Raw genomic sequence first — 16311 nt, forward strand, 5'->3', positions numbered from 1 at the left:
CAGAAAAAGAAGCCATCACTTCAAAAAGCCAGGAGTCGCTCCGGGGTGTTGGGGTGGGGGTTACATGGAGGGAGTCTGTGCCAACTTGGAGTGAGTCATGCTGGGTGGGCATTAAAGGATGAAGAACAGAAGGGGGAGGTTGGGTGATTAGGGGAGGTGAGGTAATGCCTCCGACCAAAGATGATGTCACCACACAACAGACAATACAGATATGCTCACACTAACACACACACACATTCCTCTGCTGGCATGCAGTGTAAATGAATGAACGATGGGAGAATTTCATTGATTGCTGCTACAAAGACTAAAACGATTGATAGTGACACTGTGACTAGCAATAATTCTTAAAGTGTGGTGAAGGAAATTAAAAAAGGGCAAGACGAGCAATATTTTTGGCCGAAAGTCAATCTTTGTTCCGGCCACTCAGGTTTTATTTATTTAATTTTTTTGGGGGTGGGGGGAGGGCGGGGAGGTTTGTTCTGTTCTGCTCAACCCACCAGCATTACTTTATCCCTCCCTCCCTCTGCCTGCTGCCTTTAAGTTGAGCACTGCCCTTGTGGACCAACAGTGGCACACTAGCGACGGGTGAGAGCTGACGCTGTTTGACAGGAATCGCCGGAGCGTCAGCAGCAACACACACAAAACACACAAGCCACCATCCGACTCTCCCACCCTTAACCCCGCCCTCTGAACCTACACCCCCATGTGGCCCACAGGGGATGCAATGACATGATTGCAGTCATATCAGACAATCATCAAGTGTTCCGGCTTATTAGCGCGTCTTTGGATGAATGCCCCCGTTAAAAAAAAAGAAAGTGAATATAATTAATAGCTTTTAAAGCCCCACTGATAAATATTTTCTCATACAGATTTGCTATTAATAACCATAGTACAGTGCACATACAGTATAGTAGTCCAAAAACACAGTGAAGATGTAACCTAATGCTCACTGCAGCCAACAGATGGGTGCCCTCAAAATAACTGAATGAGTGGTGGCTGATCTATTTGTAAGAATAGCATCCACACATTGAAAAACGAGAAGAGGGTTGTAGACTTGAATGGGTCTCGAGTTACAGCTCATAAAACATTAATAGGCATTGAAAATTCATAGTAAAAGACACAAGAAGAAAGAAAGCATTTGTGCTGAGCAGCCAGTATTTTTTTTTAATCACTGACACCGTTTTCTTTCAGTGGCTCTCTTAAATCCCTAGTTTTGCTCAAAGTAGAAAAAAATATTAAATCCAAGCCATTTCCAAAATGTAGCAAAAATATGAAACCTACAACAAGACCGTTTAAAAACATAACAAAAACAAAGACATGGGTAAAGCAAAACATTTTATACAAACAGAGCAGGGGTAAGCCGTTGATCATAATTTATACACGGCTCATCAAAGAATACCTTTAATTTGCTTTGATATTTGATGTTTGTTTTTCATTAAATCAAGAATTTAATATTTTCCTTAAACCTTGTTTTTTTCTGTAAAACTTCATAGCTACAATTTTTGAATAATTACACATTTCCATTTTAATGAAATACATTTTGTTATCAATTTCTTGTGGGATTTCTAATAAACTTAATGGAATGGGTACTAAAAATACATACACAACCAGACTTAGATTTAAAAAAAAATGTATGCAGTTTGGATAAGAAACACAATGTTGTCTTAATTGGATGAATGTAAATCTGGAGTCTGATGTAGAAGTAACAAAATATTACAGAGAATAATATGAATGTATTTATATATTGATGATGATGATAACAATGAAGGTCATAAGTGCTCAATAATAAAGATTGGCAGCTTGCTAATGGCAAGTAAATGTAGCGTTGGACTAGTAAATCTAGCGAAAGTTTACATATTACAAATTAACTTTAGTCTTTGTTGGTATTTCCTAACCACTAATAGGGGGTAAGTCAAACTTTACTTTTGGACAAGTTGATGTATGGCCCACTTGCTTATAAAGCATAAACGTTGGACCTTGAGTTAATCCACTGAACAAAGCTGGAAGATGGGGTTTGAGTACTTCAAACTTCATCTTCGAGGTTGAGTTCGGCAGGCCACGCAAGAGATCAGCCGGTCTGTGGGCTGCAGGAGACGGGTAGACGAGCGGCAGGGAGAAGCGATCCTGGGTGCTGGGACACTTTGCTGGATCACATGGACCATTAGATGGATTAAGGCATCAGGTGCGGGGTGACTCATCCCCCCATGGTGTGATGTGATGGTCAGATTGTTAACCCCTCCTCCTTTCTCTTGCTAAATTTATCCTCACCTTGTCTCCAAACCATCTCCCTCCCTCCCCCTAAAAAGATGACATCACCTCTCTCAAGTAAATCATTCTGCCACACATTTCTCCCTGTTGGCATATTTCAATTCTACCACAAAGCCACTGACTACTCAGACTTATTTTTAAGGAGACTAATATGTCTTGTAAAATAATGATTTGACACCAGCCACACCTGCCGTGTCCATCCCTCTTAGAAGTGTCCATTAACAAGACAAAGAATCACTAATTGGTCTAAAAACTGCCATAATGTCACTAAAAAGCGTAGGTCACAACTCGCATGTCCAGATTCTTGAGGACTATCTTTGTATAATAATGACTGAAGTGAAGAAAAACAATAGTCCCAGCACCCACTGACGAGCTAAAGCTGTGGAGGTTAAATCAGGATTAGGGCTCAGGTTGTTGAAATGATGTCATCCTCGCTGGCCCCCCTACAGTGAGCACCTAATGAGACACACACACACAGCAACGCACGCGCATGTTCTCCACGGTTGCACGCTTTTAGAAAGATCCAGGTTAATTACTTAGGCTCTTAATTGTGTAATTGTCCCACCAAGCCGGTGGATCGAGTCCAAGTGTCCGGGGGGCAAAGCCGCCGCCATGTGGGCGGATGTGTGTCAACCCGTGATGTCTGTGTGGGCTAAGAGTTTTTGTGTTTGAACGATTGTCTGTCTGAGCTGAAAGAAAAAGCAGCAGCATCATCATCTTGGCCCGCTAACTAGCATGCATCGACTAACGTTAATAGACCCCACAGTACAAACCAAAAGCACATAACATTATGGGGCCAAGCTCAAACATCATCTCACAAAACGCAAGGTTAAAAGCTCCTGAATCCCTTCCCCCTTTCTTCTGTTGGGATATGTACTTGTCCAACTAATTAGCATCAATTTGTTCTGGACACATTGTCGCTTGACCCTGGCACATTTTAAAGCAACCTGTCTGTTCCTGCAGGTGTTTGGCAATAAGATGGTCATCCCTTCACTGGACGGTGCCTTGTTCCAGTGGAACCGGGACAGGGAGAGTATGGAGGCAGTGCCTTTCAGTGTGGAGTCCCTGCTGGATTCGTCTTACCGGATTGGGGAGGACACTGTCCTGGTTGGGGGCAAATCTCTTACGACCTATGGCCTGGGGGCCTACAGCGGCAAGGTCAGTGAAATGTCTTCTAGTGTGTTGATACATTTTTGAATTAAATGAGATTTTCCCCTCTGTTCTACAGAGAGAGTGAGTTAAAGAAACCGCCGTAATTTGTCTGGAAGTGGTCCGGACGGACTGCGTTCCGGGAGGCTTGTTCTCGCCACATTAAATAATTCACCCCCCCCCCTTTTTTTGTTTGACTCAGCTTCGGTACATCTGCTCCGCGGTGGGCTGCAGCCGCTGGGGGGAGGAGGAAATGGAGGCCGAAGACGTACTCCTGCTGCAGAGGACTCAGAAGACTGTGCGAGCCATCAGGCCGCGGTCGGGGATGGAGAAGTGAGTTTTATTCAATCCGGTCAATCAGCCTTGTCTTTGTCAGATAGTCACTCTTGAGTCATAGGACTGCCACTGTAGCTTGTGTGGCGTTTCAGGATAAGAGACACTCGATTGACTTTCCGTCAGCGCTTTTAAATAAAGTTGGTTAACCTTTTAGCCAGGGGAGTTAATAGCATGTCTTCCGTTTCACCTGTTGGCTTTATTTGATTAGATCGACTTTCACACCTTAATTTATGTTATTTTCTCTTTGAACAATTAGTATCATAATCTTATCTTTTTTTCAATATTTTACCATCTGCCTCTCAGCAGGGCCATATTAAATTAATATATACAAATTGTTAAAATTTGTGAATTAATTATTTTTTAAACAAAATGCGAATCAATAATTATCATTCAATATTTTTTGTTTGACCCCTGATTTTGATGTTCAGTCGCAACATTTTTTTCTAAGTGTGTGTTGTCGCTCTTGATTCCAGGTGGAACTTCAGTGTTGGGAACTTTGAGCTGAAGCTCCTTCCTGATACGCAGTCCGGCATAAACTACCTGGAGGGAGACGTGGCGACCGGCGACGCCTGGAGTGAGAGCCAACGGGTCATCGTTGACGAACCAAAAGAGGGAGGTCAGACTGAGAACCGGCAAAAGCAGAACCTGGACCTAGTCATCAAAGTGTCTGTTCCCGATTGGAAGGTCATGGCCTTCAGTACGGCGCCGGACGGACAGCTGGTCTGGGAACGTCAGGTAGATAGATAAAAACTGCAATTAGTGGCATTTAAACTGAGCGTGTTTGCAGCGGTTTATTTACTTGAATTAAGTTGAGTTTGTTCAGTGAGGTTTGCCTGCTCATTCTGCATCGCCTGTGTTATATAGTTCTGCACACCCATCGCTTCGGCTTGGCTGGTTTGCGGGGGCAAAGTCACACCCATCGCCCTGTTTGACGACAACGCCTACAGCAACCAGTCGGAAACCGAGGAGGAGGAGGACGACAATAATTCCCAGAAGGCCAGAGGAGCAGAAGAGTCCAGTGTTTACCTTGGTAAATAAACGTCACATGCTTGTGCTCATTCATAATGTGAAGTTGCGGTTATTGTTCTTAGCAGAAATTCTCTAGCGTTGCATATGAGCTCCCAGTTAAGTCAAGGACATGTTTTTACATTTGGTTCCATCAGGGATGTACCAGGGACAGCTCTACCTCCAGTCCTCAGTCAGGATCAGCGAAAAGTTCCCTTCCAAAGCTATTGGATCGATCAAGGACATAATTCCACTACCAACAGTAAAGTGGAAGCCTCTAGTCCGTAAGTCCACACCTCCTTTGTGTTTAAAGCAATGCTAATGAAGCCATGGTTGGGTGATTAGACAAAGTGATTCTGTGTCTTGTTTTCAAGAAATATTTGAATTAATTAGCAGCCTTTTGGGCATGTTCCCTTTTGCTCAAAGCTTTGTTTTTATTCCCATTCATGTGTAATGCATCTTGCGTTTTGTTATTCCGACTCTTTTGATCCCTCCTCCTTCCTTCTTCTGAGATCAAAGAACATATTTGTCTTGTCCTTGACACAGATTCCCCATCTCGGACCCCAGCCCTGGTCGGCTCTGATGAATTTGACAAGTGTCTGAATAATGACAAGTTCTCCCACGAAGAATACAGTAACGGAGCCCTGTCCATCCTTCAGTATCCATATGGTGAGGCCCTGACACTGAATACGGAGGCTGTAAAAGATCACAGTCAAGTCTTGTGTACAAAGAAGAAATGTGAATTGGCTGAGACAGACAAAAACAAAACATAAGCCTCACTGATCGTTTTCTGCTTTTTCTTTTCCGCAGACAACGGCTACTTCTCCCACTACAGCAAGCGTTACCGGGAGAAACGCGACAATGCCGTCAGCCTGATAAAGGGAAATGGGGCGGGGACTGAGATTCGCAGGAGAAAGGATCCTGTGTTGTTGCTGCCCTGGTGGAAGGAGATCCTCGGCACCATCGTCTTCTGCATCGCCGCCACCACCTACATCGTCCGCAAGTTCTTCCACCCTCCCGCCCCGGTGGCCTATGTGCGGGTAAGACCACAGACGCAGCCTTGGGCAAGAAAAGCCATACGACAGTGACTGCTGGTGGCTATTCTTGTCATACAGTGTTAATGTGAGACACTGTGTGCAGCTACTGAAACCAGCGCACACACAGACTAAAAACAGCTCCCACAAGTGAATCATCTTCATAGTTGTGATTAAGGGTCTGTACAGAGAAATGGCATTACATTTGATTTTGTCTAAATTGTCCACAAGGAAATGTTTCCTCAAAAAGTATTGTCACATCCATGTGCAGGTTTTAATTTCACAATCTAATGTATGATGGCATATTAGGGCCATTGTAGGTTAAGGGGTAATATTTAAAGGAAAAATAATTTCTAAAATTAAAGTAAAAAAAGTAATTGCATCTCTCTGAGATTAAAGTTATGCATTTGTAAGTGAGAGAAGCACTCTCTTTGCCAAAGAACAACATTGCTTCACATTGCAAGGTTGACGCAACCTTATCACACAACAGCTGCTTCTGTATTATGTCTGCAGGAGATGACCTCATCAAATTCAGTAGTAAAGAAATACTCGTGATTTTTAGCTCTGAATCACCATATTGTCATTTGCATCTGAACTTCAAAGAGACATTAATATGAATTGGGCCGATTTCAGAAGAAAACAACTTAATGAATTAAAAGAGCCGCGCTCCATACTGTTGGCATCTAAGGAGCGATGAAGTTGATGTGCTTCCCTGACCCCCACCCTCTCCCAAAAAAAATAAATAATTCTCTTGTAAATTTACGACTTTATTATCTCAGAGAATGTCCACGTTTATGTTCAATGTCCAAGACTCTAATCTTGGACATTGTAATTCTCTGCATGTTACCCTCCCTACTGTCTCTTGTAGTGATTACTAAATTCTGTATTTCTGAAGCAAAATGTAAAGAGGTCAAAAACTTAACAAAAGTGCAGAGGTTCAATACATTTCCTGCTCTGCGTGTGTCCTATGTTTGTTTTTTTTACATTCATGTCTTTGATGTCCTCCTTCTGTCCCTCCAAAGCAACGGAAAGAGTCGGAGACGCAGTGCCAGACAGACTGCAAGTTTGACCTTGAGGTTGTGGAATCCAAAGAGCCGGTTGCTATGGAGACCCGTTCCAGCGACTACGTGTCCAGGTGCGTCATCATTAACACACTTGTGAATGTTTATTTTTATTTTTTTATCATGACTCAGGAGAGCTCGACAGAACACCGCTGCTCCGCTGGGAATCGTTATCCTCGCGCTTGAAAGTTGCAAAACGCGAGTCTCACTCACTTTTCAAGGTGTAGCTACAGATTCGGCACTGTTACCATGGTGACCACTGGTCTTCCAGCCTGCTTCGATAGGACAAGGCAGAGATGGGTAGATGCGAGTCGTAGTAGTGCATGATTGGATAACTCAGCTGTTTGCCATCAAATGAAAATGACCTTGGCCCCTGCAGACCCCACCCTACCCAGGAGCATCTGCCAGAGGGTCGCAGTGTCACTTTACACCCCTGTCAGCACATTGTCAGATGTTATTTTGGACGTCCCAAATATGATCAGTAGCCATAATTTATGTGCTTTCACTGATCCAATGTCTTCTGATTGATGGAGTTTACATGTTTACATTCTTTAGCTAAATAATGCAGCTTTTCTCCCCTTCAACGCAAACATGGATCTGACTAAACTGTTTTTTTTTTTTTTTTCTGCTGTCATCACTGGCACATTCTCCTGTTTTGATTCATCCCAAAACGACACTCACCCCTCCCTTTTCCATTAAAGCTGTTGCTGCAAACCATGCAAATTCCTTTAGCTAAGAAGACGCTTCTCTAAATAAATCTAGTGGCTGCTGCAGCTGCAGCAGCAGCAGCAGCTGGGGCGGGCATGAGTCAGGATCATTGGGATGCAGATAGAGATCAGGAATCAAGGCCCTAAGCACGTGTGCCCAAATATTTCCTAATAAGAAATCCTTCAATCCCCAGAGGAGCCTGAGAAGGGATGCTTCACCAGGGTGGAGACCAGTTGTCCAAAACCGAGCCAAAGAACCCCCAATATAAAATATTTTTTTGCGCACAGAGGCTTATCTTTCTTTAAAAAGATTAATAATAGTTATAATCTACATTTTATGGAAAATGTAGGTAGGACAAACAATGATCACTTCACTTCTATCTGAAATAAGCACAATTGTAAACATAAAATTAATACAGTATAATAGATCAATACATTTGTTTTATTTATAAAAGGGAAAGTTTAATCCTAAAATCATCTTGCTTACTTACTGTTTTGCAAACTTTGTGAATAAAAACACTTTTATTTTCACTTTTTCAGCCTTTAAGTAGAGGCTGATGTAGCCGAGTGACAGCTGTGTTTTTCTGTCAGCACAACATTAGTTTATATTCATGATACTGTTTAGCTGTGAGTTGGTTACCTGCCAGCTCAGCAGCCACAGCCAGCCGTGACAGGGATTTATGTGGCTGGTGTTAATTCCTTCCCTGGTAATCACCTTTTACAGCTTAATAAGCCTACTTGGCCACCGAGCATTCACTGATCCCAGGTCTTTGAAATTTATCAGAAGTTGGCGATGACACTTCGTCACACACACACAGACGTCTCTTTTCTAATGTCGAGCGAGATTCCCCTTTTGCAAAAAAAAAGACAAGTAAAATGTCTTCTCCCCAGGTACCTGACGGACTTTGAGCCGGTGCAGTGCCTCGGCCGCGGCGGGTTCGGTGTTGTGTTTGAAGCCCGCAACAAAGTGGACGACTGCAACTACGCCATCAAACGGATCCGCCTGCCCAACAGGTAGCGCCTCTCGTCAGCCACACCGCAGACTTCCTCGCTCTTTGTTTGTCTCTTTTTTCCCCCAGCTGAATTATGTAAGGTGCAACCTACTTGTCTAAACACACAGAGGCAAAATTGACAGTTTGGTACAAATAATAGCCAAGTGTTTATATTCATACTGTCAAGCATGGAAATTTAGTGTTCAGCTGACAGCAGCTCTGCATGTATTTTAATTTCAGACCCTGTTGTTGACTTGTACATCACGCCACACATATCAAACTACATTATATTTTTAGGATCAGTGTTTGTGCTGAGCCCTTTGTGTGTCGAGACTGGGTTCATAGGAAGTTCAGCATTTTTGGTGTAAGACAGTGCCACAAAAATGATGATAATTCTAATAATCAGCGGAGTCTTCGCTTCGAATTCAAAGAATTTTGTGTGTGTGGTAGTCCTGAATGTGAATTACACTCTAATGCTCAGTTTAACGTCACACAGAGAGCTGGCCCGTGAGAAGGTGATGCGAGAAGTGAAGGCCCTGGCCAAGTTGGAGCATCCAGGGATTATCCGCTACTTCAACGCCTGGCAGGAAAGCCCCCCCGATGGCTGGCAAGAGGAGATGGACCAAAGGTGGCTGAAAGATGCCAGGTTAGCCAGGTTTTTCCCTCACCCTCAGCAGGTCAAACATGTTCAGGAACACTGCCACAGGGTCTGTTTCCAACCTAAGAGATGTGGTCCTCCCATCAGGAGGAATTATGGCATCTTTGATGTTTATTACTCCACAGACGTTGCATCACTCGCCTCACTTCACTGGTTGATTGGGACAGATGTTTAAATGCCAGGTGATGAAAAAATGCATGAAGGGTGTAATTTCATGCATAATCACACACACATGTATGGCAGTTAACTTAAAGGAATAGTTTGGGTGTTTTTGTAGTGTGGTTATATGAGGTACTCATCTATAGTCACAGTGTACATTAGATGGCGGTCGGCACGCCCCCAGTTTGGAGAAACAAACAAGAGTTGTATCACAGGAGCAAAGCTAATTTACCAAGGGTTATTTTATCTCATAACACGGGAGTTGCTGTCTATTTGGTTCGTTTACTTTGTATTTTGTAAACTGTTTTGTCGTAACAATTTACCTTGAATGATTAGTGAAAATAGTAGTTGGTTGATTGTAGTGAGCCTGGCAGCAACAACCCTTCTTTCTCTCTTTCAGCGCCACAGATTGGCCAATGAGCTTCCTTGACCACATGGAGGCGCTGTCAGTCAAAGTCCCAGTGTCCAGCAGAGTGTCACCGGTCTCTGGGCCTGGAGGAGACGTTCTGGAGGTCTCTGTGGACACGCAGGCCCTGCTCTCCAGCAGTGGCGGCGGCGGCGGCGTGAGTTTTATCGTTGGTGATGGCGACCTGTCCTTCCACCCGATGCTGGGCCACGACAGCCTGACGTCTGAGCGGGACAGCCAGGCGGACCACGACGCCTCGGACACCCACAACTCTTTCGAGCTTTGTCCCCCACGCGGCCCCAGCGACTGCACCTCTTCTTCCTTTGACATCGTGTTCGAGGACTCAGGCTGCGACCGGGATGCCGATGCTGACTCGGACTCGGACTCTGCCTCATCCTCGGACTCGGCCTCGGCCTCGGGTACAGCCAGCCTGAGCACGACGGAGAAAAACGGCTCGTCTTCCTCGCGCACCCGACAACAGGAATCCGTCCCGCCCTTGTCTTCCTCTCCACCCCGACCAACATCTCTTACCCTGGCTATCCCGCCAACTCCTCAAACCCAGAGACTCCAACCTTCACCAAAGGTCAGTCATCATTTACTCAGCTGTAGTTAACTTAACTGATGTCTAATACTTATTAAGGGGTTATGACTTTTATTATTAATATTAAACCGTACTGTTGTATATACAGGTTTGTTGTTACAGGTGAAGGTTTCTAAGTTTCAAATTGTTGTCTTCTTAGCTTATTTTTCAAATTTTGATAACTGCTGGTGTGGACATTTCATTTAGCAACATTGAAATCACAAGAATATGCCTTATTAAACCAAGGTTTTGCATCGCAGGTTTTGATTGTAGTAATTACTTTTAGCTTACAATGACACCATCTATCATTTTGGTGAAAAAAAGCTTTATTTAAAGCACTTAAATAAAGCACTTAAATAACCAAAAAGAAAGCTGCAGATGTTACACTCAATCGCAATGTACTTGAACCTTCCACTCCCGTCTCCAGGTGTACATGTACATCCAGATGCAGCTTTGTCGGAAGGAGAACCTGAAGGACTGGATGGCTCAGCGCTGCCTCCCGGAGCAGAGGGAGCACAACCAGTGTCTCGATACCTTCCTCCAGATTGCAGAGGCCGTAGACTTCCTGCACAGCAAGGGGCTCATGCACAGGGACCTCAAGGTGAACACACACACACTATAAAAAGACGTCAGTGTTTATGATGTGATTTACTGTTGTGTGTGTGCATATAGATAGATAGATGGATAGATGGATAGATGGATAGATAGATATCTGAAAAGTAACCGTCTCCATCGGTCCTCCAGCCCTCCAACATCTTCTTCACTATGGATGACGTGGTAAAGGTGGGCGACTTTGGCCTGGTGACAGCCATGGAGCAGGAGGAGGACGAGGACGAGCCGAGCGCGCTGACACCAGCCCCGCTGCTGACCCGGCACACGGGCCAGGTCGGCACTAAGCTCTACATGAGCCCAGAGCAGGTGAGCATGCGTAACTATGTAACTCGACATAGTTGATTCGCAGAAATGTTTTCACCAGAACAATAAACATTAAGTGAAACTGTGATAGGATCTGATATCATACTAACATGTATCTCCGGGCAAAGTGAGTAGGGTGGTCCTGCCTTTTAAAACAGGGACTCTCAAATTCCATCTGTTCCTTTTTTGTCCTTGGTAGCTCTCTGGAAACTCGTACTCTCACAAAGTGGACATTTACTCTCTGGGACTGATCCTGTTTGAGTTGCTTTATCCCTTCAGGACCCAGATGGAGAGAGTGAGGGTAAGTCAGCAAAGATACATTGTCATCATAATCAGTTCCCCAAAGGGGTTGTAGTACCGCAATAAATTACCCTTTAATTTGGCTTTTTTAGCTGCCAAGCACCTGGTTATTGTTGTCAATTTAGACTGTATCAGTCTGTTAGGATTCTTCTATAATATATGTATAAAACAGTTTGTGAAGCGTAAGAAAAGAAAACATAAAATATAAAAGGCTGTGTAAGAAAAAAGAAAAAACCCAAAGGGATGAAACAAATCAAACAAACAAGAGTTTACAAATGAGTCTGAATTCATGCTGTCAGCATTTTCTACCCAGAACTGAACTATTAAAAACTGGGAAACAATTAAAATGTTGAGCTCGTTTCCCAGACTGATTAATTCTATGTTTATTGTTATACACTTTTCACAGAGTCAAATTCTTTGTATGTTCAATGTAGTTGGCAAATAAACAATTCTGATTCTGAATTCTATGACCCTGTAGAATCCCTACTGCTGCTGTTTGTTTAACCTGGAACAAAAGAGCGAGGATAAGGCAGTTTATCTTCCTGTCTGTTCTTTTATTCCAGTTAATTATTCAGTCTGAAAACTCTGTTGGGCAAACTGCAACACATAATCCCGATTGTCATTTGAAGGATCATTCTTGTCTGTTCAAACGGTAGATTGTGTGTGTGTGTGTGTGTGTGTGTGTGTGTGTGTGTGTGTGTGTGTGTGTGTGTGTGTGTGTGTGTGTGTGTGTGTGTGTGTGTGTGTGTGTGTGTGTGTGTGTGTGTGTGTGTGTGTGTGTGTGTCTATCTGTGTGCGCGATGGACCGGGGCGTCTTTGTCTCGCTAACAAAGGGCCTGATGAGCCCACTAGCACCGCTCCGCTCACAGGTGTTTACATCCTTTTCTTCCAGACGCTGACTGAGGTGAGAGCGCTGCGCTTCCCAGAGGTTTTCTCCAAAAACAACGTTCAGGAGGTGAGTGGTCGTCTGCCGCCTCCTAGTGGCTGTGAACGCAAACTGCCTGTGACCCAAGAAAAATAAAAGCTGCTCTGTTTATTTCTCAAGATAAATAAAGTGTGACACATCCAGAAACTGGGAGGGTTCATTTTCATTGAGTAGCCAGTCACAGTTTTAATAATCTGTCCACACCAACATTAACACCTCGGTGAGTCAAATCTGATGAGCTAATGCAATTAGGAGGTGTGGTTGGATTATTCTTCCCCCAGATCAACAGGATTTGAAGTTAAATATGCATATTCACACTACACACTCAAATGTAACATTGTTATCTGAGACTGTTGTGTCGACATACATTAGAAATATAATTTGTAATTTTCAATTATACTCACTTAATAATCAAACCATCCATATATTTAAATAATCACCTAATTATATATTTTTCTTTACTACCACACAGAGTTGTTTGCATTACCTTGTCTACCTGTTTACTTTGTAATGAGATTAACATAATCCCAAAGCATAATCTGTGATTCTCCAACACTGGAAATACCCTTGCCCTGTTATCCGAGCTTCCCTCTTTACTCGCTGTGTACAAGTCTATTTTAAGGTGTGTGTGTGTGTGTGTGTGTGTGTGCTTGTGTGTGCGTTTGTCAGAATGTTATTCTGTATTATTCCATTGACATTATTAGCGTTGGCATCCCTGTCGCGTGACACCATTGTTTCCTCTTTGTGTGTAGCTGAGCATGGTGCGCAGCATGCTGTCGTGGAGCCCCGGCGAGCGTCCCGAGGCGGCCGAGATCACGGGGACCCCCCTCTTCCAGGAGCTAGAGCTGCCTTGGCGAATGGCCGTGAGGCAGCGCTCCCGCACATACAGCGCCTCATCCATGGGCCGCCCCTCACGCCAGACATCAACTAACTGAAAGTCCCTGTGACGTAAAAATATAACCCCCTCACCCATCCACCTCCTGCTGGTCTGCAGCCCGAGAGAAACACCTCAGCCCCCTGTGCCATCACACACTGCCTCAGACTTTTAAAAAGAACACTCAAGAACGACAAACGGTGCAGGAATTTATCTGCGTGGCTTCAGAGCAGCGAGACAAAGTCCTCCACAGTTACTCTCCTTGGTTACATATTCGCACACCATCATGCCCACGTTCCCCGATTTTATTCACACTTGCAAGTGAAAGAATATTTTAAAAGCAACAGCTGTTCTGCAACGTTCACGACCAGCTCTCCGCTCTGGCGGCAGTAGCAAACTAATTCTTAGTGGTTGTTTTTAAATGCCTCCGAGTACCAGATGGGCAGTGTGTGCTCAGCAATCATCCAAAGGACATTATGACTAACAGATTTTTGCCGTGTTTCACCCCGACATGGCTGAGTCGATCCTCTGGTACCCTCGAGGCGCTTGACAGACATGCTGAGATACTGCTTAACATATGATTTGACGCCGGCCCAGTCACAACGCGCTGCTTGCTCCCAACATTCAGCCAGTGTTCACTCACCCACGCTACACCTCAGGTATCAAAAACCAAGAGGACACTCCAAAGGGGCCTTTGATGCTTGATCATCCTATCAACCGGCGACCAGTACTGATCACTGGTACGAGCACTATCCGGTGTTCTGACACCCAATATGCCTGATTTAGGAGACCAAAAAAAGACCTCTTTTTTTACGTTAATTTTGGATTTTTTCTTAATGAGAGAAGGTGATGTATTGCGTAGAGAAGAGTTTATGAATCCGGATCATCCGATATAATTTGCCTTTAGAAAGTGGCCCCCGGGCCTCCGAATGATTGCGGAGCCGCTGGCTCCTGTCGTTTTTTGTTGTTGTTGCATGTACCTAATTGGGAACTTAAGGGGGTGCGTGACTTTATCTTAAAGCCAGTACTTGGACGCAGTTTGTAAATTTACACAATGACTCTGAGGTGCTCAATCATTTTTTCTCCCCAACACCTCCTCTTTGGTCTGTGTATATAAATGAAAGGGAAAAGAAATCTGTTTATATCTTTTTGTTTCTTCTTTGTTAATGAATTCAGAAGATATGTTGATCAATCCTGTACATATTGTAACACGCCGTTGCTTGTAAATGGCTTTTTTCCATGAGGCAACTGTAAGATAGTGTGATATACTGCCGGGGTGGGGGAGACGAAGAAGGGACGATCTCTGCCATTAACAGATAGCTGAATGTTACAGTGTGACGATGGTGGTAACCTCTTCTTCTCGCTGTTGGAAAATTATTCTCAGTGTTTGTCTTCACACGTGCGGGGCACCGAGGGGGTTTTGCCCTGCTTCAAGCCTGCAGGACCAGAGTGCCATTAGAAAGTCAGTAAAGTGTACTTTTCTGTAACTAAAAAACTCACCTCACAATTTTTCCGGGAACGGCGCCACCGTGGGCTCCGACCCCGTCCAGCTGGTGTTCTCGGTGAAGCGCGACAAACACTAGAGGTGTGCAGCCCTCCCACGACGAGGAGAAATAGCATTTAGTCAAGAGAGACAATACTGTTTTATCCCCTCTGCATCGTCTACTGGGGGGACTTGGACCTGATGTTGGTCATGTGATCCACAAAAGCATTGTTTAATGTACATAAGAAGTGCTGGGGAGAGTCACATGACCTGTTTATAACTTCACACACACAGTGCTAATTGTAATGTGCTTTCAATGATTGTACTTTTCTAAGGATCTTCTTATCTTATCATCTTTTTTTTTATTTTTTAATAAGCACAGTTTTTTTTTATTATTACTCTGCAGTTTTTTTTTTTATTACTGTAGAGTCTTGATTGCGTTTGATACAAGAAGTCAAACTAATGCTTGTTCATCTGTCCTCGTTCTTCTTGTAAAAGGATACGTTCTGTCCTCAGAGTTCAAAACAGACTGAACGTCCACCACGAATAAGAAAGTAGTTCCATAAATGGCATATCCTCAAGTCGGAGGGGGGGAATGTGAAAAGTAAACGTGCGCTGCAAATTCAGACAAAAGTTTCTTTGTGAACAATGGTATGTGGGTACTGCCGGCGCTGACAATGTACCACCCTTTTGTAGAATTAATGTTTGATTTTTCTCAGGAATTCAATAATGGATCCAGGATAAATCCGTCTCCCCCACAAAACTGGTCAATTTCTTAGAGAATTGTAATCTGAAGATGTCTTTGTGGAGGATTAACAACTTAAATTACCTACACTAGTAAATAGCTTGTCAGCTCCTACAATTAAAACTTAAAATTATTGACGATAGTGTATTATATGAGGATCTAGAGATTTTCTTCTTTTCACTCGGAACCAAGAAAATGTGATTACACTGTCGGTTTTTCATGCTTTTGTTGAATTGTGTTCATCCTCCTTTCACACCTACCGTCCAGGCGTCTTTTCCGGAGGACAGTTGAATTGAATAATCAAACTCGACTCCTTGTCCGTTTCTGTCTGGATATGTAGTTGCCTGTTTTTGTGCACAAACCCAATTCTCTTCTCCATGGTGAATTGTAAATATGTTTATTTGCTTTATTTATGTTCTGAAGCCGTGATCAATCCGTTTGGGGTTGGTGTTATTATGAATGCGCTTCCTGCGATGGAGCGCGTTGGAATATGATGACTTCTTACAAGTCTAAATTTAATAAACCGTTCTATAAAGTTTGTACAGTTTTGTGTCCTTGGTGTGCAGTCTGTGGGTCGATGTTGGGCAGTTTGATCATTCTAACTTCCTAATTAGTTAAACAATCACATAATAATCACATAAAAAAATCTGAACATCAGTCCTGTGAATAATTTACACTGGTTTGTTGCGAATGAAAACTGCTGTATGTGTAACG

At 43.6% G+C, this 16311-nt stretch overlaps 1 protein-coding gene across 1 annotated transcript in view; it reads left to right on the forward strand.

The window, feature by feature from the left end:
• eif2ak3 (eukaryotic translation initiation factor 2-alpha kinase 3) overlaps positions 1-16135 on the forward strand; it is a 30552-nt gene extending 14417 nt beyond the window's left edge. Inside the window, exons 3-18 of the mRNA XM_068580477.1 lie at positions 3232-3426; positions 3620-3750; positions 4227-4488; positions 4618-4783; positions 4917-5042; positions 5305-5427; positions 5569-5798; positions 6815-6927; positions 8452-8574; positions 9049-9198; positions 9770-10358; positions 10783-10956; positions 11100-11273; positions 11470-11571; positions 12463-12525; positions 13248-16135. Of these exons, the coding sequence (XP_068436578.1) occupies positions 3232-3426; positions 3620-3750; positions 4227-4488; positions 4618-4783; positions 4917-5042; positions 5305-5427; positions 5569-5798; positions 6815-6927; positions 8452-8574; positions 9049-9198; positions 9770-10358; positions 10783-10956; positions 11100-11273; positions 11470-11571; positions 12463-12525; positions 13248-13430 (2904 nt within the window). The 3' untranslated portion in view covers positions 13431-16135. The remainder of the gene's footprint in view (positions 1-3231; positions 3427-3619; positions 3751-4226; positions 4489-4617; positions 4784-4916; positions 5043-5304; positions 5428-5568; positions 5799-6814; positions 6928-8451; positions 8575-9048; positions 9199-9769; positions 10359-10782; positions 10957-11099; positions 11274-11469; positions 11572-12462; positions 12526-13247) is intronic.
• Positions 16136-16311: the final 176 nt, after the last annotated feature.

This window comes from Clinocottus analis, unplaced genomic scaffold (assembly GCF_023055335.1).
Source record: "Clinocottus analis isolate CAN_PGR_092001 unplaced genomic scaffold, fCliAna1.0.p SCAF_17, whole genome shotgun sequence".
NCBI classification, from domain to species: Eukaryota; Metazoa; Chordata; class Actinopteri; order Perciformes; family Cottidae; genus Clinocottus; species Clinocottus analis.